This window comes from Chelon labrosus, assembly GCF_963514085.1.
Source record: "Chelon labrosus genome assembly, chromosome: 12".
In the NCBI taxonomy this organism is placed as follows: Eukaryota; Metazoa; Chordata; class Actinopteri; order Mugiliformes; family Mugilidae; genus Chelon; species Chelon labrosus.
The window spans coordinates 8598224-8616882 of record NC_140345.1 but is presented as its reverse complement, the minus strand read 5'-3'; the positions used below and the strand labels follow the sequence as shown (position 1 = coordinate 8616882).

General features: G+C 43.4%; 1 protein-coding gene across 1 annotated transcript; it reads left to right on the top strand.

Annotated features, from left to right (window-relative positions):
• Positions 1-669: 669 nt before the first annotated feature.
• On the top strand, positions 670-17809 carry clstn3 (calsyntenin 3; the record flags this gene model as incomplete). Its single annotated transcript, XM_084557164.1, has 18 exons — positions 670-736; positions 3399-3521; positions 4961-5171; positions 5331-5539; positions 6570-6719; positions 7250-7435; positions 7534-7821; positions 8271-8383; positions 9682-9841; positions 10573-10632; positions 10770-10918; positions 11669-11817; positions 13931-14157; positions 14294-14455; positions 14743-14888; positions 15100-15235; positions 15988-16172; positions 16258-17809. 18 exons carry the CDS (start codon positions 670-672, stop codon positions 16405-16407), a joined length of 2871 nt encoding a protein of 956 aa, XP_084413290.1. The 3' UTR covers positions 16408-17809.
• Between the last annotated feature and the right edge of the window lie 850 nt (positions 17810-18659).

The following is an 18659-nucleotide window of genomic DNA, read 5'->3' as shown; positions in this document are numbered from 1 at the left end:
GATAATTGTCGCATAGCATGTCCCTGGTCCTGAATATGAGCAACCTGTGAGCAGATGGAGTCTGCTGGTGTAGCCTCTATTTTTGATTCCAGTGTGTGTTCTCCTGTAGCCTGTGAGGGACTGCAGCAATGGAAAAATGTAGAAGGTTTGTCAGGACAAAACCTCCAAGGACTAATTTTTCAGTTGTGGCTACTACCACAAGACACCACTGCCATATATATGTGTATATATATATATATTTAACAAACCACAATGAAAACAGGGGAAACCACCCACACAACCACGTCCAAAACCTGTTCTAGGACACGCTCATGACCAGGTACATGCTCCGCAGGCTATTCTCAGTGCTCCTACTGCAAGCGTGTCTATGATTTTGAGGATTATGGTTGAAAAGCTTCTGGACTGTCGGTTTCTTTCACGCTGATTCAAATTGAATTCACACACTGTATTTCGTTCCTCTGTAGGTCTTTAAAGGTTACATACGTGACGCTTGAATGCAGCAGTGTGAAACCCTCTGTGCACCGTCCAACAGGCCTGATCTGCTTCTGTCTCGTTACTGTACCTGTCTCCTCGGCTGCTGATCAGTTGTTGATGCATGTACTGTATTCCTCCCCCCCTTGTTCCTCACCCCACCCTATTACCCCCTCTCCCTTGACTTTCCTTCCTCAGATGGACAGAATGAGTTTTCTCTCCTTCCTCCTCCTTTGCTTGACTTCGGTTGCCAGTGGCAACAAAGGTCAGTCCCTCATCCGTTTGACTGTTAATTGTGAAGTACTAAGATGATGGTTTACACAGGAGAGTAGAGACCTGTCTATATGTGGTATTTTGCCCTGGTGATTTAAGCCGTATTAGCCTCCTCACTCGTACATTTAACCTACATGCATAAAACATTTTGGTGTTTTCTCGTCCTGACCCAGCGTGCATGTGCCTCTTGTGTGAGTGCTGTGGCTCCTGGATAAATCTGTTTTCCTGTTTATGGCATATTTATCATTCTGCATAACCATGACTCTGATTCAACATCATTGTTCCAATGATTATCATGCCGAGGGAACGAAACAGACAGCGCAGAGGGAGAATGTCAGGGAAGGAGGCAGAGGAGAGCGACACAAGGGAAGACGAGGAGATTGAAGGAGATGGAGTGTCGGAGGGGGGTGGGGCGGGGGGCGAGATGGAGGTAACGTTAGGAGAGACAGAGGAGAAGCAGCCGAGACAGAGAAGGACGTGCCGAAAAGATGCAGGCCGATAAGGAGGATGGAGGAGGGGGGAGGAGGTGATGGAGAGAGATGTGCTACATGAGATCAGGTGACAAGAGGGAAAAAAGAAAAGTATGACATACTGGGCCATTTGTGTTTAAATGTGTGTGTTGGTGAGGGGGCCAGACAAGCAGGGGTGGGCGAGTGTTGTGGAGCGACAGAGTGACAGAGAGGGGAGTGCCAGGGGAGACAGAGAACGAGATGCCTCTCAATCTGTAATCCCGGATGTAATCCACGGGCCTGATGCTCAGATTAACGCTATATAGCAGAGCAGAGGAGGGAGGGAGGGAAGGGATCAACGGAGGGGGCTGAGGGCAGGAGATAAATGACCAAAAAAGAGACACAGCAGAGGACAGTGGAAATAGAGGAGAAGGAAGAGATGCTGTCAGCAGCGCATGATGGATGAATGTCTTTGATCAGGGCTGGGTATTGAACATCAATAATTCTTTTAGCGCTGGCACAAATTTGCCTGAATGAGAGAGCGTTAAAAGGTGGTTTTGTTCAGATTTATGCTCTCTACTTATTGGCTTGGTCAGATGTGAACTCATTTAAATCTCCATTTTGCCAGTTCTTGCTTGTGTTTGGACATTTTTGAAATTTTACAGCAAATTTGACTGTTTCTGCATCATGACATCATGATTTGCACAGGCCAGGACTGCAACTAATGATATTGTCTTTATCAATTAAGTGTTTTCATGGATGCATTAATTGTTTGGTCTACACAAAGTCTAAGAATGGCGAAAAACATCTGTCACGTGTTGCTAAAATCCAGTTAATCTGTGTTAACTGATTTATTACCAATATATTTCCCTGTTTCAAATATCCTTTAAGGTAAAACCTGTGAACAGCCGTCAAACAGAGCTGTAAATTGAACATGCTCCACGATGCTCCATTTCATATGAGTGTCACACCCAAACCCAAAGATATTCAGTTTATTAGATCTTAAGAAAAGTTGCTAATTCTCACAATTGAGGTGCTGCACTTATAGTAATATTTGGCATATTTGCAGGTTTTCCCAAGTGATTAATCGCATAATTGGTTCAACCCTGGAAGGAGCAACATGTCAGCATAAAATAGTGCTTCACAAGTAAACGGTTCTGCATTCAAACGTTTATATAGACAGAAATTTTATCAGGAAAGTGTGTCTCAACAGCAGTGTTGGTGGTGGTTGAGACTGAGCCCATTTTAAGATGCCAAACCCAGTAAATGTAAAGTACATAAATATAAAGAAAAGAAATGTAGTGATGGGGAAGTGTTAAAGGAGAACAAGGTGGAAATGCTTGAGTTACTATTCTCCCTTAACGTTGTACTTTATGATTTATATTCCTCAGTAAGATGTATTTACTAAAAGATATTTTAACTGCACTTCAACCAAAAAACAGTCCACCATACCCGGCTCTGTGTTCGAAATGAAAGCGGTTTGATCAGATTCAGAACCAGCAGCCTTTCCCTCTGTTGACTCTCCTCTCACGGTTGAGACTGCAAAATTAGTTCCAGTCAGATTTTCTGTAAAATTTCCCCGCAAAGACAACAAAGCTATTGCCAAACAAAAGTGTCTGATTTCAAACTCTGCAGCTTCTGTGTTTAAAGTGCTTCCCCTCTATTGTCCTCAACAGAGGGGAAGCACTTGGGCTTTTGTTTTTGCTCTTTGCTGGAGTGTAAAATCGTCATCCTTCTGGCTCATTAACTTGCCCTTTGATCATTCAGCACAGAACATTCAGCACGAGGATGAATAATTAATCCGCAATTAAAGGTTAAATTCACAGTAAACCTCAGGCATTTGAGTTTGACTCTGCTGTTTTCTGCCGCGCTATTGTGCAGCGCCTCTGGCAGGCCAGTTTAGCTGATTGATACGGGCAATATATTTCTGTGCGTGTGTGATATGAGTGAAATCTGACCGGCTTTAATTATACTGTCAACCGGCAAGGTGTGCAGAGTGGGGCTTGGCGTGAACGAGGGAATGTGGAGAATTGGAGAAAGAGGGGAACGGGATCACACATGCGCATACATTGTGTGTTTTTCCCGCTCATGCCCGCTGTCACCATGTCCCGGCTCGTAATGGAGTGTTAAAAATAGACTCATTGGTTCCTTCTAATTGCTCCATTTAACCCAAAGCCTCTTCGGTCTCTTCTCTGTGCCGTTCAGCCAATAAGCACAAGCCATGGATCGAGACAGAGTACCAGGGGATTGTCATGGAGAACGACAACACCGTGCTGCTCAATCCTCCTCTCTTCGCCCTGGACAAAGATGCTCCACTTCACTATGCCGGTAACGCAAACTGCAATAAGAGCAACCTCTAAGAACCTGAAGTTGGTGTATAAAATAAAAAAAAAATAAAAATAAAGAGCTTAGAAAGAAACTGAAATATTTTGAAATGGCTGCTGCGAAAAATAGGTCAAATTATCTGCAGGCGTAGCCAAACTGAAAATCATCTCAGCAGGCCAAATTGAAAATGATCTCGCTGTGATTTAGGATGATGCCACAGCTGCGTGAACACGAGGATGCGGTTTATTTCTGTCTGTTTGGTTGCTTGAACTTTTAATAGTAAACGCCGTGCTCATTTTTCAGTTCGCAGCTCTCACACTGCTGCCGTTTCCAGCCGTATTTCCCTACAGACCGTCCAAATATTAAAGGCAATGCATTCAGTCACATAGGCCACTATTTTTAGACCATTATAGTGTAATTCAACCCTTCATCTCAGTCGGCAGCGCACTGCCTCTGCAGCCCGATGAAAAAAAAAAAAAAAAGGTTATCGTGTTTGCACTCCTGGAAATAACCGTGTTCAGTCAAATTATAAAAGATCTACTAGAATTACTCAGGGGCTCCCTGAAATTTATTGGACCCCGTGTCAAGAAGGAAGAGGAAATTAGGTGTTTGAGCACGAACCTTCTACTTATGTCAGCCGGGAAGATCAGCAGCTATTCACAGAGATTTTTTTTTTTTTTTTGAGTCACAGGAGCAATCTATTTTATTCTATTCTGATAATGACTGGCTGTGTGAGATAAAGTACCACTTAAAGGAATCTCCAGATATCTGTCTGCACTTTCTGGTATAAGGATGAGTGATGTTAGTTCACTGATAGAAACATTATCTGTTTTTAAAGCATCGGTGCAGATTGTTCCCTTCTCAAAGTGGCGCACGTCTGATTAGTTTGTCCTAATATAGACAGCACGGTCTGGACAGTAGGCCGATTGAATAACCTTAATTTGATTAGTGATTTTCGTATCAAAATTACAAACCCATTCACAAAAGGAAACGTGATGGAGAGGCACCAAAAGACTCTTTAATGCAGGAATGGAAACGTATCAAGTTTTTACCAAAGATTCAAAGGAGGTTACAAAGCTCGGAAGATACAGGAGGATGCAGACAGCAAATGTCTCCTTCGTCTTTTCATCTAGACTGGACCGGGGGATCTCCAGCAGAGTTCAGTTGCAGGATCGGAGGATAGCTGTCGTTATATAGGGCACAAAAGGGTATAAACATAACATAGAGCTAGAGAAGGGGAGTGCTTTAAAAATAATGAGCAAAACCTAGAGTTATAGCTCAGGGATAACTTTTGAAATTTTCAATAATTTATATATATACTGCGATATAGTTTCAAACTGTCATGTGTTAAATTGAATTTATTGCCTTGTCCTCCTCTCATGATGGCTGATTTCATTCATCATGGCCTTGTCTCACCCCGTCTCCCTCCCTCCCTCACCCAGGTGAAATTTGTGGCTTCCGAGTTCACAACGGCCCCTCTGGTTCAGGTTCGGTCCAGTTTGAGGCGGTGGTTCTGGACCGCTCCACTGGTGAGGGTCTGGTCCGATCCAAGGAGCCTCTGGACTGCGAGAGCCAGCGGGAGCACAGCTTCACCATCCAAGCCTACGACTGTGGAGAGGGACCTGATGGAGTCAACAGCAAAAAATCCCACAAGTTAGACCCTCTCCTCCTAATCTAAAAAAGAATATAAATGTTGAATATAAATTACAGTTTCTATCTGAGCCTGATAACTACCCAGCCTTTACTGCGTCCTGTTGTTACAATAATCTGTTTCTCTGCTCGGCTTTGCCTTCACTCTCTTCCCTCCCTCAGGGCCACCGTGCATGTCCGTGTGAACGACGTCAATGAGTTCTCCCCAGTGTTTGTCGAGCGTCGCTACGAGGCTTCAGTCCCAGAAGGGCGCCTGTTTGACCGAATCGTGCGTGTGGAGGCTCTGGATGCCGACTGCTCCCCGCAGTACAGCCAGATTTGCTTCTATGACATCATCACTCCCAATGTGCCCTTCGCTATTGACAACGACGGTGAGCTTAGTTTGCAATCATGAATCAGATACTCGTTATTGTGAGCTCACTCCTCACCATCCTATTCTTCTTTTTTTTCTTTTGTGTACAGCTTTGGCTGCCAGTAGAATCACTCAATTCAATATCCGGTTCAGTATTCAGCTGCTAAAATCCTACACTACATGAAAAACACACTGCAGAGGTATTGATGCCGGCATGGCGACAGAGTGAAAAGAATGTCAGGCTCTTAATTCCTCTCTCTCTCTCAGGTAGAAAGCAAAAGCTGTTAAAATAGACTCTGTGTGGGCGAACTATTGTTCTGCCTCTGCGTAAACATTACAACAGCTGTACAGTTTAATACAGTGTTCTTTTAGTTCCCGGAGCCCCTAAAGCCTTCTCGGGAGTGTCACAAATTGTTATTGTATCTGTTGACTGGTTGTTGGGAGATCAATTGTGGCCATTTTGTAATGTGACACAGCAGCTGAGGAGGACCCTGTTTTAGTATGACTCTGCAGAATTGTCCCAGACTTGGAGGGCTCTGCAGAGGCTGAGCTGCCTCTTTCTTTTTTTGGGTCAAACTGGTACAACAGCACAGAGAGCCTTTGTTCCAATCTTGTCCAGCCGATGTAAGGTTTTTATTGTCCGTTTTCCTTTTTACATTGCCATTACCGCCATTTCTATCATCCCTCTGTTTCTCTTGTCACCATGTCACAGCATCCTCTGTCTTACCTATTGTTTGTGCGCTGTCACCCTATCGCAGATACTCACTGTTTACTCACCCTTATCTCCAAAAACAGGAAAACCCCTTCAGATTTCATTTTGTCCTGTGCGTTTTATCTGCCTCTGTTGATGCCTTTTTGCTTCGTACCCCTGAATAAAGTGCACTCAGCAGGATAGTGGCTTTGTTATGTGCAGAGACAGAAGCGTTATCAATGAGTCTTTCGATTGCGACAGCTTGCCGTCGATGACTAATCTTCAATTTCTTTTTCCATTTTAGTCATTGTTTCATTATTTCTTGTCCTTCCTTTCAATTTCGATCTCTGTCTCCTAGGTAACATTAAGAACACAGAGCCGTTGGACTCAAAGCGGCAGCGCGTTCACACCTTCTTGGTGACCGCCTTCGACTGTGGAAAGAACCGTGCTCAGGCTGACGCTCAAGTTGTCGTCACGGTCAAGCCATCCTGCAAACCCGGCTGGATCGGTAATCAATGTCACAGATAACAACTCTCTCCCCCGTTATCTCTGCCCTGTTCATAATAGTGAAATAAACTTTAGACGTGGGTTTTAGTTGTTGCACCTTTCACTTTGAGTTGGAGCGTGCGTGGGCTGTCACACGGATGAATCACCTTTGCATGTTTAGATCGAGGGCTGGTGGCGTTGAAGTTAAGTAACATCGAGGCAAGACAATTAATGACACTGTGACAACGTATTTTTAGATCAGATCATACATACTACTACCACACACTGTCTGGCTTATTTTTTTTTTTTTTCGCACAGCAGACTGTGTGAGTGGCGCAGTTTATTGACAGCCCTTTGAGATGAGATATTGACAGAGTAATGAGATGACGTGCTGACATTAACAGGAAGACGTCAGCTGTGAATTGCATGCGTCCTGCTGTGTAGGAATAGGGAGTAAAAAGGACATTTGTATTTATGGTAGGAAAGTAGTTTGAGAGAGGATGTAATGAATTGAAAATCCACATCTTGTTTTACATTTTCAATTTTTTTCAGGATGGACCAAGCGTGTAGAGTACACACCTGGGTCAGGTAGCATCCCCCTGTTCCCCAGCCTGCATCTGGAGACCTGTGAGGAGACCGTGTGGAATATCCAGGCCACTGTAGAGCTCCAGACTGGCCACATCGGGAAGGGCTGCGACAGAGACAGCTACTCTGACAGATCTGTGCGACGACTGTGTGGTGAGCTCTGGTTTACGCCTGAAAGCATGTGACCTACTGGCAGTCAGAAAGTGTTTTATCAGTATCTTCTCCCCTTCTTTTTTTTGTTGCTTTATTAGGTGCTGTCAGGGGTGAAGTAGACCTCCTCCCACCTCCATCTCCTGCAGCAAACTGGACCTCAGCCCTGCCCACCCTCCCCTCTTCTGATTCATCTCTAGTCTTCTCCTTCAACGGGTCCAATCATGTTGCCGTGGTGCCTGACTCGGTTGTCTCTGCGCTATCAGGCGACCACTTCACCCTCCAGCTGTGGATGCGAAGGGGCGGCGCCAACATCCAGCCTTCGACCACTCAGACCAGAGGAAGCCGCAAGGAGGAGGAGACTATTGTGTGCAGCACTGTCAAGAATGGTGCGTTATATTTTTCCTAAACATGGATTTTGTCAGTCAAATACTTAATGGTAGGGTTTTATTTTTACAGAAGAGGATATTTCATTTAACACAGCTAAAAACTATGTTATCCAATACTGAAGTCATTTAGCCAATTCATAACATGAGCTGCATGCCTCACATAAAGCCTAAGTGTTCATTGCTTCAATAACTACTATCAAGGTGCTCTTGAGAGAGGGGCACTTAACCTCCAGCTGCTCCACTTGTGCAGCCAAGCGGACAGCGGAAGAGCAGTAAAACGCTGCATGTGTGGCGGGAGGAATGTTGCAACTTTCGTGGGGGCAATCGCTGAAAGGCAGCGAGGTTTATACACTCTGGCGTGAAGAATTCTGCGTGATGGTGAAAAGTTTTGACAAGGCTATGATGATCCGCCAGTTATCTTGTGTTGCTCTGCTCCCCCCCATGTACAGATGACTCCTTCTCCCACTACTCCCTCTCCGTCCACGGCTGCCGCCTCTCCCTCTTCTACTGGCCCGACGTCTCGGCCGCACGGCCCGTCAAGTTCCTGTGGAAACTGGAGCAGGTACTGAGGGAGCTGCAGCGCTCCGCTTTGATGTTTCTCGCTCGCACCTTTCCTTCTGTGTTTCCACCTTGAAATGGAGAAATTTAAATTGTTAGGCTTGTTAGTTGCTAAGTTTAATGTTCCACATGTCTTTGTACACCTTCCACTCTTTTTTTTTTGTCTCACACAACGCACTAACTTCCCGGTAAAAGGACATTAGACAACAATACGTAACTCATTCAGTGTGTTGGGTGTGCGTGGAAAAATATCCATTCTCAGTTAGTTGTCAGCACTAAAACATTTTATACTTTATACAACCTACAGTAACTCTCAACATCATTTTGATATTTTCTTGCCATAAGCTTGGTCAAAACTGATGCACCTGAATACTGATTATGTATTTGAATCCCTGCATGTATGTCTGCATGGTTTGGTAGAAGTGTGTGTGAAGAGGGTTTGTTTTGACTGAAGCCACTGGCCCCAGACAGATTGAAGTAACAGGGATTAAAAGATGCTGAGCCGATACAGAGAAGATTTGTTAAATCCCTCTGTCTGAACCACGATATCTTATTATCTTTCTTTTCTGCCCCCTCTGCCTTTATTATTCCCTTATTAATAATGTATTGTATGCTTTTGGTTTTCTATTTATCTACAAAGGAAGCTGTAAAAGAAAAGTAATAATAATACAGGAATTTACACTGATGAAATATTCCCCAGTGGCGAAAGGTAGATTCATTCAAGTACGTCCTTAAATATAATTTCTATGACTTTAGCTTGTGGGCCCTTAATAATAAGAGTCCTGTTGGGGCCAATATTTAAGTTGGCAGTAGTCCCCCCTATAAACCTTTGAAACTGAGAAAAAGTATCCGAGTATTTGTAATAGGATTTCTCTTCATCTGATTTCCCACCTCATTAATCCTCCTCCAATCCCTTAGATTTATCTTTGGGGGGGGCCGACTCTTTGTTTGTGAACCGGCTGCACATAAATACGTTTAAACTGGTTGATCAAGCAGCTACGACAGTAACAATAGTGTAATTTGTACCAACATATCAGTCCCAGGAGACATTGTTTTCTGCAGGGTATTACATTGTTCAGGGAGGTATTGCTTTTATTCAAGGACTTCTTTGATTTTCACAAGCCAGTAAATGAAGTGGAACAACTTTATCAGTCCTAGACTTGCACATCATAACTGTCTAGTATAGTTGTTCTATATCTTTTTATCTACTCCATGCACCTTGTAACGACGTGAAGGACATGTCCAGAGCTTGACCCCATACATTCATCCATACTGGCTTACGATGACATCTCCGTCCTACAGGTGTGCGACAGCGAGTGGCATCATCTTTCACTCAGCGTCCAGTTCCCGTCAGTGACCCTCTACGTGGACGGTGTGACCTTCGACCCCGCCCTCATCCATGACAACGGCGCCATCCCCAACCCCGCCCCCCGCCAGAGGATGTTCATCGGTGCCTGCTGGGGTGAGAGGATGGAATTTTTTAACGATCCGAATCCAGAATTGACAAACATTTCATTCCGTCTTAAATTATGCATTTTATTCTTGCATAAAGGCTGCGAGCTGCAGTTTCCTTCCTACTTTGCATTCCTCCATCCCTGACATGCCATTTAAATCATAGCAGGCTGCAATTCCTGGCAGGTCGCGAACCTTCGTGAGGCGTCTCCGCACGAGCTGCCGAGACATTTTGCTTCGCGCCTTTCTCGCTGTCTCTCAGTTTATAGCTTGATTGATGCGTTTTGTCTTTGAGGGCTAATAATATAACTGACTTATCAATTATTCAGGGCAGCAGAACAACACAAGGGCCAGACAGCTATCAGCCACTTACACCCGCACCGCTGGTTAAAATGGGAAACTCTGGCTGCCAATTAGCAGCGAAAAACACACACACACACACGCGTTCACGGTCTCTTCATCCACAGTGGAAGTCACTCTGCTGCCTGTGTGGCAGCAGCTGCTTCCGGATAATGAGGAGGGATGCTGCATTTTTGAAGCTCGTCCACAGTTTGCTTGCTTCTTTCTTGTGTTATTTGTTTACTTATATATATATATATATTTCATTCTTCCTGTCATTCTTCAGATTGCCTCTCACTTTGCTTTTCATGCCATACTACACTGAAGTATCTTTCCCAGTACGTCTCATTGTTTTCTGTTTTTCTACTCCCCTTTGCCCCTCTCTGTGGTTTTTCCCTGCAGAGCCTGAAGAGAAGCAGAAAGAGATACTAAACAACACCATCCCAGAGGGTAAAGACTCAGGTGACCTCCCTGTTTCACACTGTTGTCAGCGTCATGGTGTGCAGCCTGCCATTTTGCTGCATCATTGTTGGCGTGCGATTAATGCGCATATCAGAAGCTTTATATACAGGATGATGCTATGTGTGTTTGCACTTCAGTGAAGTATGTTGGCGGTTACCACGGCCTGTTGTCTGGAGTGACCGTGCGTCCGGGCAGCGTGGAACCTCACAGCGTGGTGGAATGTCTGTACGCCTGCAGGGAGGGACTGGACTTCGGTGACCTGGAGACCTTGGGCTCTGGCATGAAGGTAACAGCCCAGGGAGCTGTAGTCTGCCACATCAGAGTCAGATATTAACACTTATCTTAGATATTCCCACCCGTAAAATGTTGTTATTTTTCAAAACGATGACACATCTGTTCTCCACTGCGCCAAACACAGTCTTGAAACAAAACAATTCAATAATTTTTCAGTACAAAGCTGCAAGGTCTAAACCCTTTTCTCTCATCTCATAACACTTTGTGCGTTCCAATTTTTGAAGTTAGTCTGTAGCTGATGTTGTGCAAACCAGTTTTCCAAAATGCCACTTTACAGTTGGTTTGCATTTTAGTGTATTTTATAATATCCTCATTCAGTCATTACCTTCTGTTATCTGTCCTTATGCTTATTTTGCATTCACAGGGGCATTTTTGCCATTGTGTTTGTAGTTTTCCTTTAATTCGTGTTAATTTCTCTTGTTTCATTCCTCCTGTTTAGAGTTGTACATTCATTTTAAGTTGCTAAATGTGTTTCTAACCTCCTCTAGTGGTGGGATGGGTGTCTGTTTGAGGTAATTGCATTTCAAATTCACACATAGATGTCCTATGAGTGGTCATCATGCACGTTAAAGCTGTGTTATTTTTTTTCCTGGGGTCTTTTCAACATAATGTCAAGCTGCCCTGAGTGGGTATTTCTTTTTTATTTGTAAAGCTTTGTTATAAACTGGGAAAAGGCCAGTCTAATCTTGTAGACGATGTAAATGAATATGAACATTTTCAAGCTTGTCCCGTGTCCTTCCAGGTCCACGTGAACCCCAGCCAGTCTGTGTTGGTGCTGGAGGGAGACGACATTGAGAGCTTCAACCGCGCAGTGCAGCAGGTCACCTACAGGAACTCTCTGCGCTTCGCCACCCCTGGAGTCCGTCCGCTCAAGCTCACCACCTCTCTCAGGTACAGAAACACAGATGAAAAAAGACTCTCCCACAAATGTGTATGAATATCGACGATCATACAGATAAGAATTAGCTATAGAGAGATAAGTGTACTGGACGAACTGCTAGCAAACTAGATTCACATGTCCTTCGATTGAAACAAACCATTTGTTGAAAACCAGTAATCTAACGGAAGCTGTAAAAGAGGGACACAGGCAGAGGGAAAGTGGCTCCACAAATGCAAATCACCACACTGGAAAGCTTCAGACATCACAAATCGTACATCAGACGCTTGCTAACAGTCCAGTAAGTGTCTGAGAGTGGCGTTTTTCTGCAGCAGTTCAGATGAAGTGTCACTCTGTGTCCGTGCTGCTGCTGCTGCTCGTCTGACATTGAACTCATCAAACGTGGACCTTGCCTGGGCTGTGATAAGGACTGCTGGTGTGGGATAAAAAGGATAATTACATAGAAAATATGTCAATGCCAGAGATAACAAGGAATATCTTATCTCTTTGTGCAGTCACCCACCAAGTAATCTTTTCTTTGACTTTGAGTGAACTGAAAATGTTTAAGGGTTTAAGGATTTTTTTTTCTGGTTGTTAGTGCAATCCAGTGGTTTTCATTAAAAATTAAATTTAGCAAATTTACTTTTTTTTAAAAAAAAATAATAATTAAATGGAATCCGTAGCATTAATTTTTACCTGTTCAGATTCGACACAGTTCCTTAAAGTACTGTATACTGCACTGGTTCAGCACTCATAGTGAATCACCTGGCTGTGAAATAAAAAAGCACACCAGTTTCGTTTCCGGGTCAGTGCTCAACCATGCTTAACAACTGTGAGCTGGCTCTCTGGCTTTTGCAGTCACTTTCAGAGGATTAAATATTAACTCACATTGGGAAGTACAGTCCAGCATATATGCTTTGTGGTATGTTGCGTATTTACACTCAAAGAAGCATCTCATCGTCTGTGCAGACATTCTCATTACTGTCTTTGGTGAATTTTGTTTTCGTCACATGTTTATAGGATTAAAATGATTACCAGAGTAGAAGTCACGCTGCGTGTGTTTTTTTTTCATTCAAGGTCATATTTTTTCCCTGCTCAAATGTACCGGAGTCGTTTTTCTTCTGCGTGTGTTAGTGCGTGTGTGAAGATTAGACTGATTTGAGGCCAGGAGTTGCCCAGATGGCTGAACAGCAGGCCCTTCTGGAGAGGCCGATAGAAACAGCTGCTCGCTCCGATAGCGGAAATATAACACTCACACACACACATAGCTTAATCCCCTTTCAAATATGATGCAGAATTTTTGTGCAGATGAATAAATTCGCATTAGCAGCCTACTATCAGTCTGATCTGCTCTCCAGTTCTGGCAGGAAAATCAAACTTGTAACGTAAGAGCTGCTGTGGTTTGACGTTTGCTGTTTTCGGTGTCACGACAGGCCGACGTTAGCACGGTCATGGTGGAATCAGGGAACTGGAGCGAGAACAGACAGCACTGGATGTAGACCTCTTTGTGCGTGATGCAGCATGAATGTGCATGGACACCACTTGGTCGCAATGTTACAAATTAAAGAACAAGGAGCGTCTCTGCGGTCTGCTTTGGTGCTTTGAGTTATATGCAAACATCAGAATGCTAACGTACTCACCATGACAATAGTTAGGATGTTCATCTGGTATAATGTCTTAAGATAGCGTGCTAACATTTGCTGATTAGAACTACACACAACTCAGGCTGATTGGAATGTCATGATGTCTGAGGATTATTGAAGCTTATTGGAAATGTTTGATTTTGAGCTGATCATGGCCCTTTATGGAAAGACAACAAGGAAGTGTGCTGATGTTGGGTCAGGGTAAGGGTTAGGGGGTATGGTGTATTTAGGTGGAGTAAAGTTCAAGTGCGGGGTGGTGGGCAGATCAAACAGATCTCTTGGCAGTCCATCCAGTGCTTGTGTAGGTTTTCCACTAAAACACAAAAATAAAAACCACATTGCAGCAATAACTGAAAGCCAGGAGATCGTCAGGAATTAATTTGCCTGTTCAAAATGTCATGACCATCCAGTGGTTACAGAGATGTTTCAGTGCAGTCCAAAGTGGTCTAAGAAATGATTTCCATCCTCTTTGACTGTCTGCCAGATGTTTCAACGAGGAGAGTTGCCTGTCCCTCAAACAGCTGGAAGGATACCTGGTGGTTCTTCAGCCTGACGCCCCTCAGATCTCTCTGTCTGGAGTCGGACCTCATCTGGCCCGTCCGGTCCCTGAGTTCGAAGGTCCCCGCGGTGTCCCCCTCTTCCCTGAGCTCCGTATCGTCTGCTCACTGTCTCATGCAGTTAACACAGCTGCACAGGGGATGGAGGGTGGAGGTGAGTAATCCCTCGTTAATGGACTCATTTATAGAGATTTAAATAATTATACAAATTTAATTTGGCAACTTTTCTTTGGAGTCTGTTGCTTATACTTCCAGAGTCTATTATTTGTGTTCTTCCATTGTCTCTCTAGCTCTGATGTCTGATGCCGTTGCTCACACTTTGGACGGGTGTGAGGTCCAACCGCTGGGTGAAGAGCTTAACCCAGAGCGGGAGGAGCTTCTGGTGGACATGGATGTTGTGCGAGAACGGGGATTGGAAATCATCAATACTACTGCTTATATTGCCATCACAGGTACAACTCTACAAGACACTGAGAATGAAAATGAAGTTTCACTCTCGATTGGTGTACAGAAATATGAATGCATTTCTGGTTAAATAAATCCATATTATAGATTTCCAATTAAAATCTAAAAGTAAAAGTCACCCATCTGATACAGCTACCCCCGCCCCAGCTGCCAGTAAACAGTCGCAGAATATTTTGCTCTCCTTCCACTTTTCTCACTTCACAGTTATTTTCTCAGTATTGACTCACATCTTCATTTTTGCACTGTCCTCCTTTTTGTTTCACGTCTCCACTAGGTGCTGAATCTATATCCGTGTACGAGGACGTCCTCCGCTCAGTCCGTTACCGGCTGGCCAAAGGCTCGGCCCGCTTTGAGAGGCGGTTCCGCCTGTCCTGCTCCGAGATGAACGGCAGATACACCAGCAATGAGCTGACTCTGGAGGTGAGGAGAGCCATCACTCACAAAACACCTCTGGCACTGAGATAAAAATGGGAAGGGTAGTTGTATAAAAGATAGAAATTAGAAATATATTCTGCAGTAGCTGTGTTGTTGTTCAAAGAAGCATGAAAATTGCAATTAAAGCGACAAAAAGCAAATTGGCCATAGCCAGTGAGGTCATTGTTTCTTCTTCTGTGTTTGTTTTTTTTTGTAGGTGAACTTCCTCCACTCTACGGACAGCCTGTACCACCCGTCCCACCTGCTGGCCTCTCAGCAGCAGTTTCTCCATCCATCCCACCACGCTGGAGAGTTGAGTGGACACACCCTTCCAAATCCACACCGCAACTCAGGTGACAATTCCTCTCACCAGCTTTTCCCACTGTAGTATATGTGGCACCATTTTAGGAGCGTTTGTTGAACAATAAAACAAATAAAACACAGCACATGAGAGCAGTAGATATGATTAATTAAGGTCAACAATATTACCGTTTTAAAGGCATCCAGCTTTTTAAGAGCAACCACTTTAAAGACAGCAGCCTTTAATTATAAAGTGTGGACAATAATCAAAACACCAAGTTCCCTAAAGTGCAGACCTTTAAAAGTAATCACAAGAATATTAAATTTTATTCTGAATTTGATGTGGAACGTGTATAGCAGATAAATCTTTAATGTGACTAATCTGGAAATGTGTGACATTTTTCACAAAAACCAGGAGCTTCCAAATTTACATACAGGCATCCAGTAGTGCCTTTAAACATGTCTTTAATCCCAGACTTACTCTTTGTCTCCCAGCCCCAGGCCCATTCACTCCTATCCCTAGGCCACAAATATGTTGTCTTTAGTGAACATTACTCAGCAAATATTGAAGTTATTTGGGCTATTTTCTGCTGTGACTTAATTTGTGCAAGCGATTATTTATGGCAGCAGGACGGTGAATGTAGGACTGAATGAAAATAAACCACAGAGTTCATGTTCATCAAGCAGAAGAAACATTTACCAGCTTGAGAATAACAGTGGAGCTTTGTGGCTTTGTGGAGTTTTACCAGGAAAATCCATCTCCTTTGAGTTTATGACACATAATCATCGCTGTGTTTTCTTACAGTGGTGCCAGGAGCAGCCACAATCATCATCATGGTGTGTGTGGGCTTCCTGGTTGTCATGGTGATCCTGGGCGTTTTCCGAATCCGCTCCATCCATCGCCGAGGAGAAGGTTCCAGGGGCGGGGCCAAAGAGGGTAGCGGCCAGTGGGACGACTCTGCCCTTACCATCATCGTCAACCCAATGGAGGTGATAACAGTTGATCATTGGTCAGAGTGAATGATAGCTCCCATCATGCCCTTGTTTTCATCCACTTGCCCTCGCTTTCTCACAGTCCTACGAGTCACGCATGGGCATCTCCGCCGACACGGAGGGGGAGGGAGAGGAGGACGAGGAGGTAGCAGAGTCGCCTGACGACGCGAGCGACGACCAGCGAATCATCATCAAGAAGGAGGGCAGGGACGGCAACGCCCGCCGCTACTGAGCGCGTCTCTGCACCAGTTCTCATGGAAACCACAAATCAGCTCACACACTCCAACACTTTTAATATCAACGACTGCTGACACCACTCATATAAGGAATGTATGCTTACAAACACGACGCACAACACAGTCACCTGTAATACTCTTGACACTCAACGCCATATGTGACCTATAGCCAGTGACGGGCTGTTGTTCTCCACCTAAATGTTCAATGGCACAATGTATACAGTTAATGTAATTTAACCACTTGACTAAACCCCACCGAAATCGTATGTGGTGCACTGGTTCTAAATCACAAAATGATCATGTGTCTGTATAGTGTAATACTGGCTGAATGAGACGGTTTTGTTTTATTTTTTAAACAAAGAGAGAAAAAAGATTGTATTCTATCTTTTGGTTTTAAACACAGAATGAAATGTAAACTGAAAACAACTCACAACATCCAGGCCTTGAGTAGATCCGCAGGCAGACACAAGCCTTGATCCCGACGCGTCTCTCTTTATCAGACTGACTCGAGAAGTCTGTGCACAAGCTCTTTTCTCCCTCTTTTTTGACACGTTCCTTCACCACCTTTAACCACAGAGTGAACACAGTGAGGTCAGACATTACGGTCACTTACTCATGAAACCTAAACTCTGATTCACTTGCAGTGTTTCTCCTTTGGTGTTGTGAGACTACAGATTTGCTGACAACCAAACACCTCATCTTATACACAATCCGATACATCTGCACCGCTCCGAGAATACAGAATAGTTGAGTCTGTGTATATCACTGTGGTTTCTGCTTTGAAGTGGAGTCTTTGCAGAGTTTCAGCTTGTGCCGCAAAATGACAAAGAAAAAAAACAAAAAAAAAATCACAGTCTACACTAAAACTGGTGACCTCTGACCCCCCTCCTCACTCAGTGACCGCTGGAATGTCTCTATACGACTCTCACTGCACTGTTTCACTCACTGCACACTGCTCTTACAGTAACTGCGAGATGTCACATGTAAACAACACAAACAAACACAAAAACACACTCCATGACGCTTTCCCCCTGCTGTTTCCAGAATGTCCGCTCAGCTTGGGCAGTTTTGATTGTATTGATTGTAATGAATTTTCTGTACATACAACAATGACTATTATGATAATATTGTTATTACTATTATTATTGCTGCCACTCTTTCTCTTGTTCTGCACATGTCGAGAGGGAGCAAATTGTCATTTACTTTATTTTCGCCATTTGAGACATCACCTTTACAGCATCGGAAAACAGTATAATAATAATAATAATAGTAGTAGTGATAAGGATGATAATCCCTGGCTTGATGAGTGTCTCTTAATTTGTGTGTAAAATTGTTGTAATTTAAAAACTTGTCAATATCTGAATCACAGAAAAAGGAGGGCACATTGTTGTGATACTTACATACGTCTCGTTCATCTTTTCACCTTCTAAAATGAAACCTTTTTTTTTTTAAAACATTTTTATTTTCTGTTTGCTTTCCACTCCATCTAGTATCTTTGGTTCAATGAATGTGCAACCGTGTGCTTCTCCTCACCTTTCCCTCCCCCCCTCCGGCCTCCCCTGCCTTTTTCCTTCACCTCTCCCTCACTCTCCCTCTGTGTCTCTTGCTGTCTGTCTGTGTAGCCTATCAATGTGCAGTGCTAAAGCTGTCAGTAAATAAAGCCTGTTGTTTCTGAGTGTGATGTTAAGAAGGAATAAACATTGCATTGATTAATAACTTATATTATTACTATGTTACTATTCGAACATTACCTGTAATTATTGATACAATGACGACATGGATTATGCTGACTAATTGTTATTGAGAAGTGTCAGAAAACATAACAAAATTCATAATAAAAACACTATATGACGTCTCCATGAGAGGGTTTTATTGATCACTAAACAATTTTTACAATATCTGCTAAATTGTCCTTACAGGTAGGCTTTCAAAAACAATTTAATAACATGGAACCCTTCCAGGTTATAACGCTCGCCCACATAAGACACTCACATAGAATATATAAAATGTTGAAAAAGCTGGTAAATACTACATTTATCTGGTAGCTTTCTGTTCAAAATTTATTAAATCAAAAATAAAATTCTTTCAAATTAATACTATATATACAATAATTCAGTATGATAATATCCACAGTTTACCTGCTGTATAACTAATCCAGGAACTATACAAAAGTTCAGGATGGTATCACTGCGAGCATAGTTTTTCTGTTTACACTGTTTATTCTCATTTCTGCAGAGATTTTAATGCT